Genomic DNA, 20,175 nt, shown 5'->3' with positions numbered 1-20,175 from the left:
GAAGCCTTCCCATTCAGCCTGGGATTACAGCTCCTGAGGCCTCTGTCACTGTCAGCTCCAACCTGGGGAGCAGTGTGGGAAAATATCTTGTCTTCCCTGGTCAGGTGGGTGCCCTGGCCCCACTGGGTCACCTAATCTCAATTTCCCCATGGCCTGAGTCACTCTGAGGGATCCGGAGCCAGCAGAGGGATCAGAGGCCAGTGTTTCAGGAAGCCCCAGGGAGCTGGGAGGAAGGTAGGGCTCTTCCAGCCAGAGCCAAAAAAGGCCATGGATCAGCTCACTCAGTCTCCTGCCCCTGGCAGGTGCCAGCAGGGGCTTTCAACCCTTCCCACAGCCAAACACTCTTGTTGAAGCTTTCAGACACAGAAGCCAGGCTGTGGCACACAAGTCCTGCCCTTGCAGCTAGCCGGCCTTCCCTCCCACCTGCCGAAGCCCTCAACTAGGAGTGCCTCATGGGAAAGATCCTGGTGTGAAAAGTCACTTCCAAGCTTGATGCCAAACTAGGTAAAACTATACTGCTCAGCTTCCGGGCCCTCAATGTATCTTCAGTGGAGCTGCTTTTGACTCTGCCATTAACTTATTGTAGCTTTCAGGCACAGGTGTTCCCTCCAGACTCCCCACAGCAGCTGCAGCCTTTCTCTCCCATGAAGTAGCAGTTTGGACTGACTGCCGACCAGTTTCTTTTCCTCTGTGGGTGTCATAGCCTAATGAGGGACTTGGGCTTCGGGGCAGTGTTCTCTTGGATTCTACATCCAGCACTGTGGCCCAAAACAGTTACTTAACCACACCGTGCCTTGTTTTCCTCATCTGGAAATGGGGCAGTCCGAAAGATTGGGTTAGCCTCTCAGAGAATCCAAGCACCTAAGCTCTCCCTAAAAGTCTAAAAGTGCATAAGGAGCTCCTGGAGGAAGAGCTCAGTGGTGTCGGGAGTGTTGATTGCCAAGTCAAGGTGCTGTGTCCCTGGCTGGTTCAGAATCTCTGCCTGTATCTCCTTGACCTTGGCACCAACCTTCCTGAGTTTTCTGGGGAGCACACAGTGCCCAGCAGCATTCAGGCAAGAGGAGAGGCTCTGACTGAGCACAGGCTGTGGGGCAAGACGGAACAGAGAAGAGATAGCTGGGCCTCCACCTGCTGCATGTCAGTGAGGAGTGGGGTTCATGTTGGAGGGAGGTGCAGGGAGCTGAAGAGGAAAAGAGGTGACCTAGGAGACAGGAAGCAGGGAAGGTGGGGGGGGACTTCAGTAGGAAAGGGACAAGACTTGAAAAACCCTAACCACCACTCATCTGTCCTTACAGGGGACATGCAAGCTAACTCCTTGGAACCTCCATTGCCTGAGTTAGAAAATGGAGAGCCCTGTGTCCCTGTTGAATCCTGGAGCAAATTAATATATCTATAAAGCACAGATACAATTAAATGTGTGTTTGTTTGTATTGGTGGGTAGATGAGGGGAACTAGGAGAAAAATCACTGGAGTTGTGTGCAGAGAATCCAGAGGTCCAGGGAAGGGAAGGGAAGAGGTCTGGGGAGAGGGGCTCCCTAAGTCACGTGCTTTGCATATGCCCCCTCACAGCTGCACTTTGTACTAAGGAAGAAACTAGGCTCGGAGATCAGAATTCTGCCTAAGTTCCCAGAGCTAACAATGGCAGAAGGTGGGAGCTAACCAAAGCCTTCCTGGTTCTGAAGGCAGGAGTGTAGGAGTCTGCTGACGGCACTAGGCTAGCACCTAGGACATCCCAGCTCCCCCAGAGACAGACTGGAGTCACAGGCTTGTTGTAGTTGCTGTTTATTGACACATCACAGGCACAGACAGGGGCTAGGATGTAAGGTGACCAAGATATTCTGGTGGAAAGCTGAGGAGGTTGGAGGTCTCTGGAAACCACCACTGCCTCCTGTCTCCTCCTCCAGCTTGCCCTGAACTCAGAGCAGATCTGCTAAGATGAAAGAGTAGAAATGGACATCCTACCTCCTCTAAATGGTCAGTTCACCCCTCAAGTCATCCAGCTAGTAACCCTAACCTCCCTCCCATCCCACTGTATCACCAAGGAGAAAATCTGAGTATATTTGAGCCCTTTCCCAAATGCAAATCTATGTAAATTGTGTACCACAAATACTCAGCCTCCGAGGTCCTGAGAAGGCGTGGCCAGCGCTAGGACCGTGGCCCAGCCCCTCCCTCAAAGCCTTGTTGCTAGTATCTCCGGCTAGAGGTCTTGACCGTGGTGGTCTTCCGCAGGATGGAGGTTCCCCCGGAGACCTGCCCACCCTTGGCAGTGCCGTAGCTCACATTGGCACTGAAGCCGCCCTTGTTGGCCCCGCCAGCCCCGCCCAGAGAGAGGCCGCTCCCGAAGCCAGCCGCACCGCCTGCACACACTGAGGTAGAGTTGCCGGTCACAGCTGCAAAAGCAAAGGCTCTGGCTTAGTAGAGCTGTCGAGCCAGGAATGGGCAAGGGGAGCTCAGAAACCCCCTAAGGACGGGAGCAGGGTAATGCGGCAAAACCGCTGAAGGCTCACATTGCCCGACACTTTAACCCTGACTCTCGAAGAAGAGCCCTAAGGGGGCCTGGACCTGAGACATGGGAGGAAAAGGGCAGGGAGGGACGGGAAGGATGGCAGATACTTACAGATACTAACAGCACTGGGACACTCTCCGGACATCCTAGGGGAGACAAAAGTCCGGAGAGGTCAGCGATGTGGAAACCCATGTTTAAACCTTCCCTCCCTCCCCTTGCCTCTATGTGCAACCAGCTCGATACCAGGGCCTGAGGGCAAGATCCAGAGCCGTGACTAGTAGGGATATGCCGCAATCTAGGACCCAAGGTCTCCCAGCAGAGCCTAAAGGCTGTTCTGCATGAGGCTTTGAAGACTCCCCTCACTCCCACTTCCTGTGGAGACACTGACAACAACCAGCATCCCTAAGGACAGAGCTTCCTGTCTTTCCCAACGGAAGGAGTTGAGCCTGACCTGGCCAAGCAAACCTTGCTGTTGAGCCGGGAGGAGACACCCTAGAGCACCACCACCACCCTCTGCCCCACCCACAGACTCCAGGTCTCCCCAAGGCCTGCAGAGGAGCAGGGGGCCTGCCACCTGCTCTCCTCGCTCTCCAGCAGCTTGCGGTAGGTGGCGATCTCCACATCCAGGGCCAGCTTGACGTTCATGAGAGACTGGTAGTCACGCAGCAGCCGGGCCAGGTCCTCCTTGGCCTGGTGCAGGGCTGTGTCTAGATCTCCGAGCTTCTTCTTGGCGTCCTTGAGCGCCATTTCCCCACGCTGCTCCGCTTCCGCGATGGCGGTCTGCAGCTGCTGGCACTGCGCACAGGAAAATAGTATTGGGAATACCTTCCAGGGTCACGCCATTCATCCCTTTGCTCTCAAGCCAGGAGCCCCACACCCCACCCAGCCAACTTGGAAAAAATAGAAGACATTGTAACTGAAAGGGAATTAATAGAAGAACTGAGGAAACCCAGAAGCCTAATCACTTCAGATCCCCCAGGGCTTTGGATGAAGTAAAAATGAACAATAAAACCTTACTACCAAGCAAGTGCCTTGTTCTGTCTAAAGAAGACGCCATACTGTTTGGTCATACCTACATAGGGTCTGCATCATAGAACTCTCTGCCCTGCACCCTGACATCCTGGAGATGGGCTAGACTTACCGCTTTGAAGGTCATCCCATGTGCTCTAGCACTTACACACTCTGTGACCTTTGGCAAGTCCCTTCCCCTCTCTGAACCCCGGTCACTTGTCCTGGGAGCCCCTTCCCAAGAGGAGCAGGCCGATCTTCCTGGGTCAGACTTGGGGTTTTCCAGGCTGGCCCACCTGTTTCTTGGTTGCATCCAATTCTCCTTGCAGTCTCTGGATGGTGCGAGTGAGTTCTGCAATCTCGTTTTTGGTGTCTCGAAGGCTGTCCCCATGCTTCCCAGCTGTCACCTGCAGCTCTTCATACTGGAGGCCGAAAAGGTGTCAGTGACTATCAAGAGCCCCCCCCTCTGCTGGAAGTCCTGTAAGAGCTGAGTGTGCCAGGTCCCAGAACTCCAAGGGCCCACGGGCTAGGCCACTTTAGGGGAGGAGGGTCCCTCCACCACCTTCACACCCAAACTCTGCTCACCTTGGTCTGGTACCACGACTCAGCCTCAGCCCGGCTCTTCTGGGCGATCAGCTCATACTGGGCTTTGACCTCAGCGATGATGCTGTCCAAGTCCAGGCTGCGGTTGTTGTCCATGGACAAGACCACATTGGTGTCAGACACATTGGTCTGCACTTGGCTCAGCTCCTGAAGAAACAGGAGAAGCTGCCACCAGAGCCCTGCTCCAAGCCTTAGACAGAAGCCAGAGATGGAGAACAGGACCCTTGCATGGCCTCAGAGGGACATCCTAGGCTTCCTCGGGATCCACCTAGCAAGAATCTACCATGGAAAAAAGAACTTCCATCTCCTGGATGGCGTCAGCATTCATCCTCACTGTTGATCCACAGGCCTCCTGCTGAGAGATCTGGAGGACGAGGGGAGTGTCCATCCCAGCCCTGTGACACCCTGTCTCTGTGCTAGCACATTCACTGGTTTCTGTGATCTTCACAGAAGCCTCCCAGCTGGCCTGAAGGTTACCTCCGTGCTCCCAGGGCAGGCAGCATGCTGAGAGCCACCTGCTCCACCATCTATAGTGACCCTGCTATAAGGGAAGAGAGGGGCTTGGAAGTAAAGAAACTCATACCAGAGTACCAGATACAGGGGAAAGGGGGTGACAATGGATCTGGACAGTGACTGATGACTTCAGACAACCACTGCACCAGACTGTGATGTTCTCAAGACGTCCTTGCATTTCTAGGGTCACCACCTTTATAAAAGATGCCTTAGTGACCAGGAAGGTGATATGAAGATAACGGAAGTTGAGCTCTGGGTCACTACTTCATTGGCTCCCAGAGAGCCCCGCCTCTGCTGCCCCTGGGCTCCCTGAGCTGCTACCAGACTGCCCTCAACTCCAGCTGGAAAGCCACTTTCAGTCCTCCTCACAGAGTCCCTGATGAACAGGGAATCTTCCCTCCAAAGGACAACACCTTTGGAGTCCACAAGGGAAGGATTGCTGTAATTTGAAACCAGCCTGGGCTGCATTATGAGACTGTGTCCTGAAAAATGAAAGAAAATGCTTTCCATATTCTCACTGTGTCTCTAGCATCCCTCACACAGCCAGGGGACTGTGGCAGAGGAGAGAGAGGGAGGGAGGGAGAGAGAGAGAGGGGGGGGGGAACACACTTGCTTGGCCATGCAGTAAGTAGGATGAGTTAGAATCCGAGACACTTCTTTTTTCTAGTTCCACAGAGATGAAGTCACTTGTCCCAAATCAAAGAGCAGTAAGGAAAGCCCTTTTTAACCCCTGAGCAGCCTGACCTTAGAACCTGAGATGACTTAGACCAAAAATAGAGCTGGGGAGAGGGAAAGATGGAGATGGGCACCAGAACCATATCTAACTGACCGGATGTTGGCTGTGCTCTGAGGACAAGGGTGGGGAGAAGAAGTGGCAGCGGTCGGGGGACAAGCTACTCCTGGCCTGTGTGCACCAGGTGGGAGATCAAAGAACCTGATGTTCTCTGTGTGTTGCCATGGTGTATGTGGCCGTGAGGTTCCAGATCAGACTTGGCCGTGGTGGGTGCTCAGGAAATGCACTCATCTGCTCAGATTCCTCTGGAGGTTAAGGGCTCCTGAAGACTCCTTGACCCAGGTGACTCCTCACAGCCCCGTGTGCCTGTTGTCCTCTGGGGCACACAGCCAGCATCATCTCTCAGCTCGAGCACCCCCTAACTCCACCCTCAGACCACCACAGAACAGCACATGGCCCGAGCAGAATCAACCTGGAATTAGTGAAGCAACAGAGCAGAGACTCCCCACCCGACAGCATCCTCAGTGAGCACATGGCCCGGGCAGAATCAACCTGGAATTAGTGAAGCAGCAGAGCAGAGACTCCCCACCCGACAGCATCCTCAGTGGTCTGCGGGCAGCGTGACATGACGGGGAGAGGAAGGTCCGGGTGTTCAGGGAAGCATTACTAGTGAAAATAAACAGGAGGAGCCCCAAGGCAAGCAAAGCATGCGTCTCTCAGACATCAGAAACACTCAGGTGGAGGGCAGTGGCGGTGTCCAGACAAAGGAGCCAGAGAGTGGGGTCACTAGGGAAAGCCGAGTCCTTAGCTGTCCCCCAGGCTAGGGAGGGAAGGCAAAGGTTGTTTTCATGCCAATGAGACATTCAGTGAGGACCAGCTCACCCTCCAGGTTTCATTTAGATTTGGCATGGCCAAAACCAGAGCATGGGATTGAATCCTGAGTGCCAGGTTGGCCACCATGACTGGCAAAAGAACCCTTGGGCTGGCTCTCCTCTTGCTGGGAAAGGAAGCCCTGATGGATGAAGAAGCCCTTTGACCAGAAGCAATCCCCCAGCACAGTTTGTAACTATACTCCCTTTCTACATCTTCATTTAATTCTCCCACCTACTCCATGCCCGACTTGCCGACTTCCTGCCACCCCAGACCTTGTGCCCTTTGATGCCATGGCCCTGCCCAGCTGGACCCATCCTGTGTCTGCTTCTGCAGGCCAGCTCTTCCTTAAGATCCATTGCAGGTGGTGTCTCCTCAGAGGGCTCCAGCAGAGCTCCCACCACAGTCTCCCTGTGTGTCTTGGAACCTTGAGCTGTCCCAACAGGGCTGTCCTCATTTAGGAACCCGGCCCCAAGGGCAGGAACTTTGTCTTACTTGTTATGTGGGAGGAACCCCATAAACGTCTGTCAAATGAGCAAGGCAAAAAGAAAGGGATTCTGGGTGAGCCAGCCCTGTGCTTTGGATAGAGAGAAGCCAAACCTGAAATACTGAGAACAGACAATTGCGCCTAAGGGTGGATAGGGAAGCCCTAACTCCCAAGGGACCACCAGTGAATCCCAGCAAAGAGACATGGGAAACTCCCAGAATCCTTTATGGTGAGCTTCACCTGGCTAATCAGATGGAAGAGAGCAGAGGAGCCCAGCAGAACCGGGAATGCAAGAAGAGGGAAGTGACACTAGGCTAATGCCTTCAGAAGACCCCGAGCTAGCTCAGCTACTGTGTCATCTGCCTCGGCTGCATCACAGAGAACAGTCTTCCTACTGGAAATAGAAACCCAAGATAGGCTTGGAACATGTAAGAGAGGCCTTGATCCAGGCAACCTCAGAGTCTAGTCCTGGGGGGGACAGATTCTAGGTGTCCCAGGGAAGGTCAAAGAGATGAACACTGAGCCATCCCTAAGAAACAAGGATGAAGAGTCCAGAGCCGAACAGCAAATGCCCTGCTCCTTATAGAGAAGGGATTAGGATGCAAATTAAGGAATTATAAAACATGGGAGGAGGCACCAAGAGTCGCCTGAGGAGACATGAAAGCAAGTAGGTTTCATTTTCACACATCAGTGTACTGCTGGATAGCAAAAAGCTTATCATGGACATTATCTGACCACACCTTTCCAGAAATCCCAAAAATAAGACAAGAGACTGGGGAGATCACTCAAGCAGTAAATGTTTCTTATGCAAGTGTGAGTTAGGATCCAACTATGTTAAAAGCTTGGCAACTTGGCGTGTGCCTTGTAACACCATTGGAGTGAAGGAAAACGAATGGATTCCCAAGACGCGTTCATTGACCAACCAGTGAAGTACAGGCTCAGTGAGAGACCTTGCCCAAAAGAATATGGTGGAGAGTGCTAGGGTAAGATGCCCAAAGTTGAGTCTGCCGGCCCTCTCTCATTTTCATTACAAATAAATATAAATATAATTTAATTTTAAAAATAAAACAAGCCAGGTAGTAGTGGTGCATGCCTTTAAACACAGAACTTGGGAGGCAGAAGCAGGTGGATCTCTGTGAGTTAGAGGCCAGCCTGATCTATAAAGTGAGCTCCAGGACAGCCAAGACTGTTACACAGAGAAACCCTGTCTCAGGAAAAAAAAAAGGAGGGAGGGATGAAAGGAAGGAAGGGAGGGAGGGAGGGAGAGAGAGAGAGAGAGAGAGAGAGAGAGAGAGAGAGAGAGAGAGAGAAGGAAAGAAAGAAAGAAAGAAAGAAAGAAAGAAAGAAAGAAAGAAAGAACGAAAGAATAAACAAGACAAGGTAATGTGCTCCAGAAGATAGTGTATTAAATAGACTGGGGGACTAGGGGACAGGCCTCCATTATGTATATACAGTCCAAGCTAGCCTTGAACTTGGGGTCCTCTTGCCTCAACTTCCCAAGTGTTAAGATTATAGGCATAAAATACCACACCATCTTGGTTAAGTGAATGTTAAAGTAGCTAAGGCACTTTAACTACACAATCTTGATTAATGAAATGATAGTATTTTGGAAAGTTGCCAATGGAGACTCAAGTGCTTTGTCTATTCTTGACCTTGATTTCCTTCTTCCCTCCATTAATGACTTATATTGGAGGGTTATCAAAGACCAAAACAGGAGAGCCTGGGCATGTAACTTAGATTATGGAGTGCTTATCTAGCATGCACAAAGCCCTGGGTTCCACCCAGGAGTGGTGATGCACACCTATAATCCTCGTCTACACAGGAAGACCAAGAATTCAGTCATTCTCAGCTGCACAGCAAATTTGAGACTAGCTGGGCTAATGAGCCCCTCAGAAAGGTAATAATCATGAAAATATTTTAGTTAAAAAAATCTAAACAGAACATTTATCCAGTTTGAAGAAAAAAAGAACAGGACACAACACATGGGATAAGACAATCCATATTCCAAGTGCCTACATGGCATTGCTTGATGTTATAAACCCCTGCAATATTATAAGGAAGGAAGAGTGACATTAACTCTTACATTTTGTATAAAAATTTAACTAACACCAGGTGTGGTGGACCAGACCCATAATCTCAGTACTTGAGGGGTTCATGAGGACTGCTGTGAGTTTCAGACCAGGATAGATATAGCAAGGCCTTGTTTAAAAAACTAATAGCTGGAGATGGAGCTCAGTAGTACAGCACTTGCCTAGTCCTGAGTCCCAGTCCCAGTAGCGCCTCACACACAGTCACACACACACACACACACACACACACACACATAAACACTCTACACTCTTGAAAGCATCTGTGTGAAAATCTCCAAAAGCTGTCTAAGCAGCCAGAATGATAAGGTGGTCTCTGAAACACTGTACACAAACTACAGGAATGTTGGGGTGCATAAACAGGTAGGTGTCTGCTTGCCTTCCCTGCCCATCTGTTCTCATTTCCTGTCTTCTCACATTCCTCGGGTTTTTGTTTCCTCATCACCACAAGATTCAAGTCATCCTTTTTGGGTTGTTTGGTTTGGTTTGGTTTGGTTTTGGTTTTTTGAGACAGGGTTTCTCTGTGTGTAGTCCTGGCTGTCCTGGAACTCACTCTGTAGACCATGCTGGCCTCGAACTAAGAGATCTACCTAACTCTGCCTTCCAAATTAAAGGCACAAACCACCACCACCCCTCCTGAGTCACCTTTTAACAGAGCCCTCACTGGGACAACACCTAACCTCACAGACAGTGAGCACCCTGCCACCTGGAAGGTTCAGGTAGAAGCTGCATGACCCCCTGACTGGATGCCACAGAAGGGGGTTTTGCCTGGGATAGAAGGTTAACTATGCAGAAACATCTGTTTCTCTAATGACTTACCACTAAGCTCAACACTTTGGACCCAGTCTCCAAGGCTCCCTGTCTCCTGGGACCAGTTCTGGATTCACTGAACTACCCACTACCCTACCTCTACCAACCTGGAGCACAAACCCTGTTTGCCCATCCTTGCTGCTCCAACCCCTGCCCCATTACAAACTGATCAGGTAAAGGGCACTGCCTCTAACTAATTCCATGACCAAGGACAAATTACACTGCACCACAGTACCATTGCTCTCAAAGGAGCACAACGATAGCACCTACATTATAGAGCTGTTGAGAGGATTATGCAAGAAGTTGGCCCAGGGCCTGGCCCTGTTAAGAAGAACATCAACTATATGAGAGGTAATACTCATTAAAGGGGTGGGTTCCCAACTCTTTTTTTTTTCCTTTTTGAGACAGTGTCTCTCTGTGTCACCCTGAATGGTGTACAACATGCACATAGACCAGGCTGACCTCAAATTTACACCACCTACCTCTGCCTCAAAATGCTAGGATTAAAAGCTTATGCCACCAAGCCTTGCCCTATCCTGTAGGCTCCAAACTTTTACCAATTTCACACCTCCATGGGAGACTCTCCAAAGATACATAAATGTATGCAAATTATGTCTGTTCATTCATCTCCTCACCATCTCAAAGAGATGTTGCAGGAAGTCAATCTCCTGGGTCAAGGTGTCCACTTTGCCATGCAGATCCATTCTGCCCATATATGCAGCATCTACATCCTGAGGAGAGGGAGAGAGCAAACAGAATGCTCAAACCGAAGTCTAATTCTCTGCAGATCTACCCAGACCCTTTGCAGCCAAAGGACCACCCCCGACCTAGCCACCTCACACACCTTCTTAAGCAACACAAATTCATTCTCCAAGGCAGTTCGCTTGTTGATTTCGTCTTCGTACCTGCAATACAAGGAAGGCTCAGGCCAGCTCAGCCAGCTCTGTCTTTTAGGCAGTGGACTCACCTGACTCCCAAGAAGACTTGATGGGTTTTTCCCACCACCCAGAAACAACTTTGGGGAACAGTTCTTTAATGCAATAAACCAATGAAGATGCTGGGATAATGTCTTTATTTAAACACTTCCTTCCCCTTTTTGAAGAAAGGGGCACCAAACTTGCACAACATTATGGCACTGTGGGACTACCATCCCTTTGGATCCGAGCCCTTGGAGCCTCTACCAAACAGAATAACTGTGCCAACAGTGGTTAACCTCTGTCTCCACTTTCAATAACACGCTGTCATTTGAAACAATCAATCCCTGTCCAACTACCTCTGCTGAGACTGAGGTTTAGAAATTGCCAGTGTCAAGTTATGGGAAAAGCTTTTTGTTGTTCTTGTTTTGTTTGTTTGTTGTTTTTGAGACAGGGTTTCTTTGTAGCTCTGGCTGTCCTGGAACTCACTCTGTAGACTGGGCTGACCTCGAACTCAGAGATCTGCCTGCCTCTGACTGGGAAAAGTTATTTTAAAATTACACTTTAATGTTATAAATATATTGTTGTCAACCATGTTGTAGGATGGTCATTTGAATCTCAATTCAAACACTCATTTTCCTGAATTTACATTTATGGATCAGTTGAAAATTCCAAACTAGGTATTTTATGAGGCTGAGGAATTGGTTTTCTGGACATTTTAGATATATGATTGTGGCATTGCATTTAAGTTTTGTTAGGTCAAGTTAGGCAAATGAACTATAGAAACATACCTGTTGCAATCTGAATTAAGATTATGTGAGGATATAAGGAATTTGTAACACAGGCATAGGAACATCTGATGTTGATATTTCTCAAGATGGGAATTTGGAATGCCACCAAATATGAGAAAGAACACAGGAGTGCCGGTGACTTCCCTCAGTTTCTAGAGAATAGGGTTCATGTTGTTCCTATACCTCAGATGCTTTTCTGAAGAAAATTAGCATTGTTGTGCTTCATATAACCTTGAGCATGCTGTGTGGGTAATAGCCTTTTCTGCTGAACTGTAAACTCATAATTGTTGTAACTGCAGTAATAAAAATAAGGCCTGTGCTTGGCTGCCCCAGGCCCCTGGCTTCCCCTGTCAGTTCTGTCTCTACTCAGGAAAGGTGATTCGGCTAACCTCTCACATATTCCTAGTAAACATTTATGAATAGTTATGAGATGGCTAGACTTGCTTGGAGACAAAAAGGGAGGAGGCAGGAAAAGAGAGGGGCAAAATGATTGGCAGAGCTTAGTGTGGATGACAACCACACTAGCTTATGAAAAGGACTTTTTAAAATTATGAAACTGAGTGAGATGACTCACACATGTAATCTCTGAGACTGAGGCAGGAGGGTCACCAAGAGTTCAAAACCAGCCTGGGCTAAGAGTGAGACCCTGTCTCAAAAAGACAAAAATAATAATAATAATAATAGTAATAGTAATAATAGTAGTAGTAGTAGTAATAATAACAAAATAAATAAATGAAAAAATCAGAAACAAGCATGCCAAAGCCCTCAGTAGGGGTAGCTCTCCCTGGATATGGGGGTGGCGGTCTATCTTTTCTACAATGTCATATATGTCCCACAGGGCAGCATGTGTGTTCTCTCACTTGTTCTTGAAGTCCTCCAGATTGTCTTGTACGCTCCTCAGCTCCATATCCAGCCTCCCATGCTCGCTCTGCTTGGCATCCAGCTGCCTCCTCAGGTTGCTCAGGTAAGTCTCAAAGAGAGGCTCCAGGTTCTTGGTGACCCCAGTATTCTGGCTCTGCTCCTGCAGCAGCGCCCACTTGGTCTCCAGCACCTTGTTCTGCTGCTCCAGGAAGCGCACCTGGCCAGGGAAAAAAAGGATGGGTGGACATTATCTGGTGTCCAGCACACCAGGGGCCAGCATCATTAAGGTAGTGCAGCATCACCTACATCTCACTGGGAGGGAGCAATCCTACTCAAAGGACAGTCCAAACAGATGGAAAGGACTCTAAAGGGTGAGCAAGCACAGGGCCCCTGTGCTTGTGTTATGTGTGCTGGTCACCTGAGCCTAAGCACTTGGTTCTCTGTCGCACGTTCCCACTTATCCTGAGTAAAACTGGATGAGGTCAGTGTTTATGAGATCGATCCTGCATCAAAGTCAACTGTTAAAAATATCAGAGAGAGCTGAGTAGTGGTGGCACATGCCTTTAATCCCAGCACTTGGAAGGCAGAGGCAGGCGATCTCCGTGAGTTCAAGGCCAATCTGGTCTACAGAGTGAGTTCCAGGAGAGCCAGGACTGTTTCACGGAGAAACCCTATCTCAAAAAAACAAAAACAAAACAAAACAAAAATCAGAGAAGATCCCAAAAGCAGGCAGATGGATAAGACTGGAGAGATGGCTCAGCAGTTGAGAGCACTGACTGATCGTCTAGAGGATCCAAATTTAATTTCTAGCACCCCCACAGAGGCTCACAGAAGAACCAAGAGTCATCAGGGGAGAGGGTGAGAAGTGAGTGGCACTTGCCTTACCCTCTCTAATGCAGGTCCCACCTCCACAGCAACCCAGACCCAGTCAAGTGACCATGAGCCCCAAAGCAGGTGCGCTTTGCTGCCCAAGGCCGTGGGGCTCTGCAAACTACTTCACGGTTAATCTCTGCTCTCAGGTCCCTGTGTGATCCTGGGCAAGTCACAGGACCACTCTAAGCCTCCGTTTTCATGCCTTAAAGTGGGCAAAGCATTGCCTACCCTGACTCCTCACGGAACCCTGTGGGTAGCACATGAGAAAGGGGATGGGGCCCTTCTGTGTTAAAAGTTCAAATCACCGGCCCAGTTGAGTTATTCCTCAGACCTTCATCATGACCCCACTGCCTAGGCCCTGAGCCAAGGGACACAGTGCTGACAGAATGAGCACCACAGTCCTCCTAGTCACCCCTACTGAGGATGCAGAGTATAGTAGTCAAACTGTATGGTGGCCGCCCTCCTCACTGTTCTCCCCTACTGAGCTTCTTGGCTGGGAACCAGAATGGGCGAACAGTGGAGGCTTCCTCTTGTGCCCCATGTTCTAATTGTAACTCTCTCCGGTTGGAGAGAGCAGACAGGCTTCAACCTTGGATAATTTGTAGGACTCCTAAGCCATGCATGGTTGCCCACAGCTATAAAATGACACAAGTCATTAAAGGCCACCTCCCTAACAGGAACACCAACAACAACACATGTTTTAATTATGAGGTAAGGCTGCTGCTTAACGGTACCCAACACAGTCAGGTGGTCTGGGCCCCTCATAGCCTAAGGCACTCTCACAGGAGAAATCCCAGCCATCAGGTTTCAACCCCAACCTGAGGTAGGCAGAAACAACAGTCACCTCATTCTGACTGCCCAGTGCACATGGCTGAAACTCCCTTGACCCAGACCACCCTCCATCAGAGGTCCAGCTTCCAGGCCCCACCCACCTTGTCGATAAAGGAGGCAAACTTGTTGTTGAGGGTCTTGATCTGGGCGTGCTCCTGGGTGCGCACCCGCTGGATCTCGGGGTCTATCTCCACATTGAGAGGTGTCAGCAGACTCTGGTTAACAGTGACTTCCTGGATCCCTCCAGGAGGACAGACTGGCCCAAATGTCTGCCTGCCAGCCCCTGGGCCCATATAGGCTCCAGTGCCAAAAGCTCCTAGTGCCCGGCCAGAGGAGGCCCCACCAGCCACACTGACAGAGATGTTCTTGCCTCCCAAATTATAGAGGCTCCGGCTGCCGAAGCCCCCAGAGCCGGGGCAAGAGCGGACCCCACCGCCACTGCCGCTGCTCCTGGACATGGTCACTGAGCTGTAGCTGGTTCGCATCCTGCTTCCGCCTCCTCCGCTGGCTGAGTTAGAGCTGAAGCCTCCTTTTGTGGAGTAAGTCTGTCGGGACACAGAGGACCGCATGACTGACAGCAAGTGGGGAAGCAGCGGGGAGCAGGAGGGACCAGAGAAGAGGAGCGCAGTGAGCTACTGAGCCACCGAGGCCCTTTTTATCTTTTCCCAGCTGGGCTGGCCCTGGGTTCTATACACTCCCGCAGTGATTACCACAGGTGAGAGGGAGGGGCCTTGTGAGCCTGGGGGAGGGGGGAGCCCTCTCCCCGAGGATATGGGAGGGCCTCACCCAGCCATCACCGGGACTGGAGAGCTGCACCTAAACAGAGACTACTTGGGACAGGAAGCACACCCCCCACCCCCACCCCCAGCCCCCGCAGGCTCTCCTCACTTGGGACAGGATGATAGGGCTCCCACGGCCACCCTCACCACCCAGTGGCTGACTTGGTCTCCTCCTACCCAGCCCCGGTGGCCTGCTGTCAATGGGGCTCTGTTTTGCAGGGTTTGTCCCAGGGCCCTGTGGTAAGCCAAGGCCCGGGGGCCCAGGGCTGTGCAGGTGGCAAGGGAAGGTGCATTGGGCAATGGGTTGTAGAGAGAGTGCCCAGGCCTGCTCCAGTCCCACCCTCCCAACCCACGGCCTCCTGTCTCTTGGCAGGTCCGGTGTGGGGGGCACAGGTGACAGTGTATGGGTGGGGCCGCTGCTCTTCTGTCTATACTGGCAGGTGTCTGCTGGGTGGAAACCCTGTGTGGGGCAAAGAGGATCCAAGAGAAAGGAGGTCCCTGCCCAGCCACTGGCCTGTCTGGGCACACAATGTGGCTCTAACCAGGCATAGTGGTACACACCTTTAATCCCAGCACTCCAGAGGCAAAGGAAGGAGGATCAGAAGTCCAGGGCCAGCCTGAGTTCCATTAGACCCTGTCCCAAAACCAAAAAATAAAAAACAAAAGAAAGAAAATAAAGGCTTAGTCTTCTAAGGGTGTTAGGGCTTAGGACCTCGTCTGTCTTTCCTGGAACTGGAAGGGGGCAGGGAGTTTCTGACCACCCCTAAGCTCTTCCTTGATGGAACCTTCCAGCAGAGAGCAGCCATTTTGGAATAGCTGAAGGTATACACACATTCAAGAAGCCCCAAATGGCTCACCCTGGGCCTCCATCACCCTTCTCTTTCCCTGTCCACCTCAAGGCCACATGCTCAGTTCAGAAGAGCAATGTCACTTTACATCATCTCCTACTCTCTTTCCAGTCAGGTTTCTAGAACCAAGCACAGCTGCAACAGTGCTAGAGAGACTTCGCACACGGGATCCCAGACCATGGAAGAAAGTCTTGAAACCAGCCCTCTTCACCTCTTCATCATTCGGTGAGAGGAGGGTCCAGAAAGGATGGGGATTGAGCAGTGTTTACTTTGCCAGACAAGAACTGGGATGCTCAGCCAGCTTGAACCCTAACAGAGAAGCTCAGGACCTAGGTGAGGATGGTGGCCTCTAGGCTCCGAAGGAGGGTGCGGGATCTTTCACCGGGACCACTGGGGAGTTCAAGCTGCTCTCATTTCCGTGAAGCACTGAACCCAGCTTCTTCCAGGGGTGAAGATCCATAAAACTAGCCCCTTAATGCCACCCAAAAGACTGCCTTCCCTGATGAGAGCCGGCATCTGGGAAAGCAACCTCTCTAACTGGAAGCATAGTCTACTGCAGAAGTCCTTTGGAGAAATAATGGCCTTAGACCAACCACCCTTCGTCTCCTTTCCCCAGGCTGAGAACCCTTTCTCAGGCTCCCTTATCTCTGCCTGGCAGCGTGGGAGTCGAGATAGCTGTGAGTGGGTCCTAGCCTCCAGGCTGCTGTTGTGGTCCCCGAGGCGGGGAAGATGATGTCAGTCAGTGCTGTGAGTCACTGTATGGCTGGAGTGGTGGGAGTGGGAGTCGGGCTGTAAACATGAATGTACCCCACCCCAAAGAGGAGCATTCAGGCATGCAATTCATTTACGTATTTACCAAGCACACTCTCTGTGCCAGGCCCACTCTCGGGAGACAAAGTTGTTGCTTACAGACAACCTCCCCTTCCCAACCAGACAGATCACCACCGGCCCAGGCAGGGTCATGTGAGGTTGCTTTGCCTCTTCAGCCTTTACTCCCAGCTCTGTAACTCTGTTGCTGTTTTTTAGACATCAAACTCAAGCCTTCTTTGGAAGTCTTTTGCAGAGAACACACACAGGCCCAAGCTATTCTTAAACTCAGTGTGTAGCTAAGAATGATGTTAATCTCCTGATCCTCTTATTTCTATGTGTCAAACCCTAAAGTAAAAAGCATGTGCCACCACACCTGGCTTTTGCAGTCTTTTAAGAGGAAATCCCAGCCTTTAATCACAGCATTCAGGAAGCAGAGGCAGGTGGATCTCTGTGAGTTCGAGGTCAGCCTGGTCTACAGACAGCCAGACAGGACAGGCAGAGCTGTTACACAGAGAAACCCTGTCTAAATAAATAAATATGAAACCCCATGCCTTTAAAAGTGGTGGGGCTTATATGAATAATTGTAAACCAAAGAGAAGTAAAGAATAAAAAGATTCATGAATCAAGCACCCAGGACTCCAAAGGGCTCCTGCTAATACCAGGATCACACACAGCAGCTCTGGGAAAGGCGATTTAATGGCTATAGCTCATTAATTAACTGACTGGTGAGCCTACCAAGGTTCTGTCCATTGGCAGTAAGTGCCTGAACTTGATCCAAATTTGTAGCCTCCCACAAATATTATGGAGGAAGTCCAGAGAGGAAGGGCTTCCAAAGGAAGGGAGAGCTACAGCCTGCTGCCGCTTCTACTGCTAACTGCCAAGGGCCTCCAACTCTGGAGACTCTCATCTGCCTGAGCCCTCACCAGCTAGCAGGAGACAAGAGCTTGGGCATTTGAATGCTACTGTCACCAAAAGCATGGGTCAGAGTAGCTGATAATGGCAACTGACATTCCTAATCTAAAACAGCTTGGATGTGAACAACATGGAAGACACAGGGCAAGGCGCCTCCCAAGAGAAGAACTTTCCAGTCTAGTAAGAATGAGTATTATCATCAGCAGGTACTGAGTGTGACCCAGTGTGGCCTGAGAATCTTCCATGCAGTGATGGCAGCCCTTTACCCAGCCCTGGCTATACGCCTTGGTCTCTGTCCTACCTCAGGGCCACGCCCACCTTCCACACACCTGGACACTGCTCTCTTGTTCCCTTCTTCCAACCAGGTTGACCTAAGAAGAGATCAGAAGGGAAAGAAATGTATATTCTTGCTAGCTCCCACCATCTTGGGCCACGCTTCTCCCAGGGGTACCTCCCCCACTGTCCCAGAAACTATTCATTTGTGCCATGTCTCATGTCTCTTCCTCTCTCTACAGGGTAGCTGATGCCCGCTCTTCCCTGATCTGTCCTAGATTAACACTGAAAGTCTCCTTGGTCCCAGGTAACCTGAAAAAGTTAGCTGGCTTACTGGAGGGGTGGTGGCTTCTTCCCTGCTCCTTGTTACTGCAGGTCCCTGGCCCCGGTTCTCTTCTCCTCGGGAAATAACCCTTCCTGTAAGGTCAGTTCAGCTCTCTAAGGTCCTCACTTCTGGGTGGTAAACAAATAAAGGAATCAGGGTTGTGAAAAGAGGTGACAGCTGTGAACAATTCTCTGCATGGACTGGACCCAGTATGTGCTCCAGCGACAAGGTCATTAAGAAGCTCCTCATTTGGGGTCAGGGTGATGGCTCAGTGGGTGAAAGCACTTACTGCGCAAACCTAGAGATCAAAGTTCCAATACCCATATCCTACACCTGGGAAGGAGAAAATCAGCTCCCAAAGATATCACCTGACCTAACACACACACAGTAATAATAAATAGTAATAATGATGTAGAAAGAAGTTCTCTATTCGGTTGATATCATAGCTTATATCTGAAATCATAGTCAGTACTGGGAGGCTAAGGGTGATCATGAGTTGGAGGACATCCTGATTTACATAGTTCCAAGCCAGCCTGAAGAGTGAGACCCTATAGGCTCAAATTTAACTTTTAATTAAAGAAACAGAAGTCCCCCACCGGAAGCACAATAGAGACCCCAGCAGTCAAGGACATTCCCAAGCCAGCTTAAGTGGACTCTGTGGACTCAGTTGAATTGCCCTGTCTGGGGTTGTGCTATATGGTGAGAGGTGGGATTGAAGGCGTGCACCACTACCACCTTACTCTTATGCCCTCTTTTGGCTTCTTCAGACACTGCACACATTCACAAACCCATACACACAAAAATTGTAATAAGAGCTTGAGAAAATAAAAAAGAGGCCAGCAGCGGTGGCACGGAGGCAGATGGAACTCCCTTTCCCTGGCACAGCATCAGAACTTCAAGACATCCCTCAGCCCAGGCCACAGAGCTGGCAGCATAGCCAGACTGACTCTCTCTAGGCCCCAGGACAGGAAGGGGAGCAGGGAAGAAACACACATCACTTATCTGGGAAGAAGCCATGCAGGAGGCATGGAGGGTACTTTGGTTCAAGCTCTACCATTCCTAGTGATGTGATTTTGACTCAGTGGGGTATTCTCTTCATGCTTAAGTGTCCTGGATATACATTTAGTACTGGTAGGGGAGAACCTGTGTCTCTATTAGCTTGGGACCCCTGGACTGTTTCTTCCTCCTGAACCCAGGAAAGGGATCTCATGGGGACTTGAAATGATGTCTCTAGCTCTAGCTCATCTCTGGACCTGTCTGAACGTGAGTCTAGAAATGTTTTTCTTCTCTTTCAGGACGTTCTGAAGGAAGCCAGGCTCATGGGAGTCAGGAGGTTCTGGGATGATTGACTTCTCCCCCACTCTGGGGACACTGTAGAAAGTACCCACATCAAACATGCTGCTCCATCTCCCACATCCCCACTAATGTGGGCTGGAGAAATGCACAGATTGTATTTTGTTCTGTGTTTTGTTTTGTTTTTGATAAGGGGTGAGAGCCAGAGGCAGAGTTGAATTGCTGGTAAAAAAGTGGCATAGAAGTTACACTTGCCTCCACCCTTCAGCCTCTCCTGCAAATGCCCTTGGAACTCATTTCAAGGCTATTGCTGAGCATCTGGACTGAACTGTGCACCTGCTGGGATGTTCCTACTCAGGAGTGCCAAGGCCAGGGCAAGGCTCTGCAGTGGTGATGGGAGGGTAGCAGGAACTGGGCTTGCTGCCCTGGGTAACACTGGGCTGTGGACTGGAAGGAGGAACAGGACAAAAGGCAGCCTCCCACAAACCCACGTTCCCAACACAGGGGATCCGAACTAGTGGCAAGAGGCCAGTCCTTGGTCTGGAAGGAAGCGCAGGATCACAGGTAGGAGGGTCTTGCTGGAGGTAGCAGAAGTGGACAGGGCCTGGTACTTGTCAGAGGAGCCCCAGTGCTGGCACACAGCACAAAGGTGGCTTGTGAGGAGGGGAAGATGACAGGGGGACTGATGCTATAGCACTGCACAGAACAGCTGGAGAAACATTTGCAGAAAGAGGGTAGGGAAAGAAACCAAGTTGCACTCCCTGGTTCCAGACTCCAGCTTCAGGTTTGTGACCTCTAGATACTCCCTCCCACTGAAGGGTATTTGAACTAGGGATGGAGTCTTGCCAAAGCCTAGACAAAAGAACTTCCAGGCCAGCCTGAAGACCATGGAGAAGGGAGTGAAAACAGCTGCTGGCTGGAGGACAGGGCCTATGCATCATGTGGAACACACACACACACACACACACACACACACACACACACGGGCACACACGGGCACACACGGGCACACACGGGCACACACGCACAAATGAGATGCAAATGAGTA

At 50.5% G+C, this 20,175-nt stretch overlaps 1 protein-coding gene and 1 long non-coding RNA gene across 2 annotated transcripts; one reads left to right on the top strand and one right to left on the bottom strand.

The window, feature by feature from the left end:
• Positions 1 to 1,404, top strand: LOC110340391. Its single transcript, XR_002382189.2, has 3 exons — positions 1 to 104; positions 354 to 504; positions 1,296 to 1,404. It is a non-coding gene; the product is annotated as an uncharacterized LOC110340391 (long non-coding RNA).
• Positions 1,405 to 1,766: 362 nt separating this feature from the next.
• Krt79 (keratin 79) lies at positions 1,767 to 14,500 on the bottom strand. The gene is made up of 9 exons (XM_005067288.4): positions 13,989 to 14,500; positions 12,183 to 12,400; positions 10,462 to 10,522; positions 10,253 to 10,348; positions 4,100 to 4,264; positions 3,811 to 3,936; positions 3,081 to 3,301; positions 2,618 to 2,652; positions 1,767 to 2,390 (listed from the first exon to the last, which is right to left on the bottom strand). The coding sequence occupies exons 1-9, from the start codon at positions 14,454 to 14,456 to the stop codon at positions 2,185 to 2,187; spliced, it is 1,596 nt and encodes a 531-aa protein (XP_005067345.1). The 5' UTR covers positions 14,457 to 14,500; the 3' UTR covers positions 1,767 to 2,184.
• Positions 14,501 to 20,175: the final 5,675 nt, after the last annotated feature.

Source organism: Mesocricetus auratus, unplaced genomic scaffold, assembly GCF_017639785.1.
Source record: "Mesocricetus auratus isolate SY011 unplaced genomic scaffold, BCM_Maur_2.0 Super-Scaffold_100010, whole genome shotgun sequence".
Lineage (NCBI taxonomy): Eukaryota > Metazoa > Chordata > Mammalia > Rodentia > Cricetidae > Mesocricetus > Mesocricetus auratus.
Note: the sequence above shows the minus strand (reverse complement) of the source record. Positions and strands in the feature narration are given on the sequence as shown.

Bases quoted from the DNA above. Each gene is read 5' to 3' on its own strand.
- Krt79 (XM_005067288.4), bottom strand. From the start codon at position 14,456: ATGCGGTCCTCTGTGTCCCGACAGACTTACTCCACAAAAGGAGGCTTC. The intron at 2,653-3,080 runs GTGGCAGGCCCC...TGTCTCCCCTAG, and splicing joins CTGGAGAGCGAGGAGAGCAG to GATGTCCGGAGAGTGTCCCA. The intron at 2,391-2,617 runs GTAAGTATCTGC...TTGCTTTTGCAG, and splicing joins TCCCAGTGCTGTTAGTATCT to CTGTGACCGGCAACTCTACC.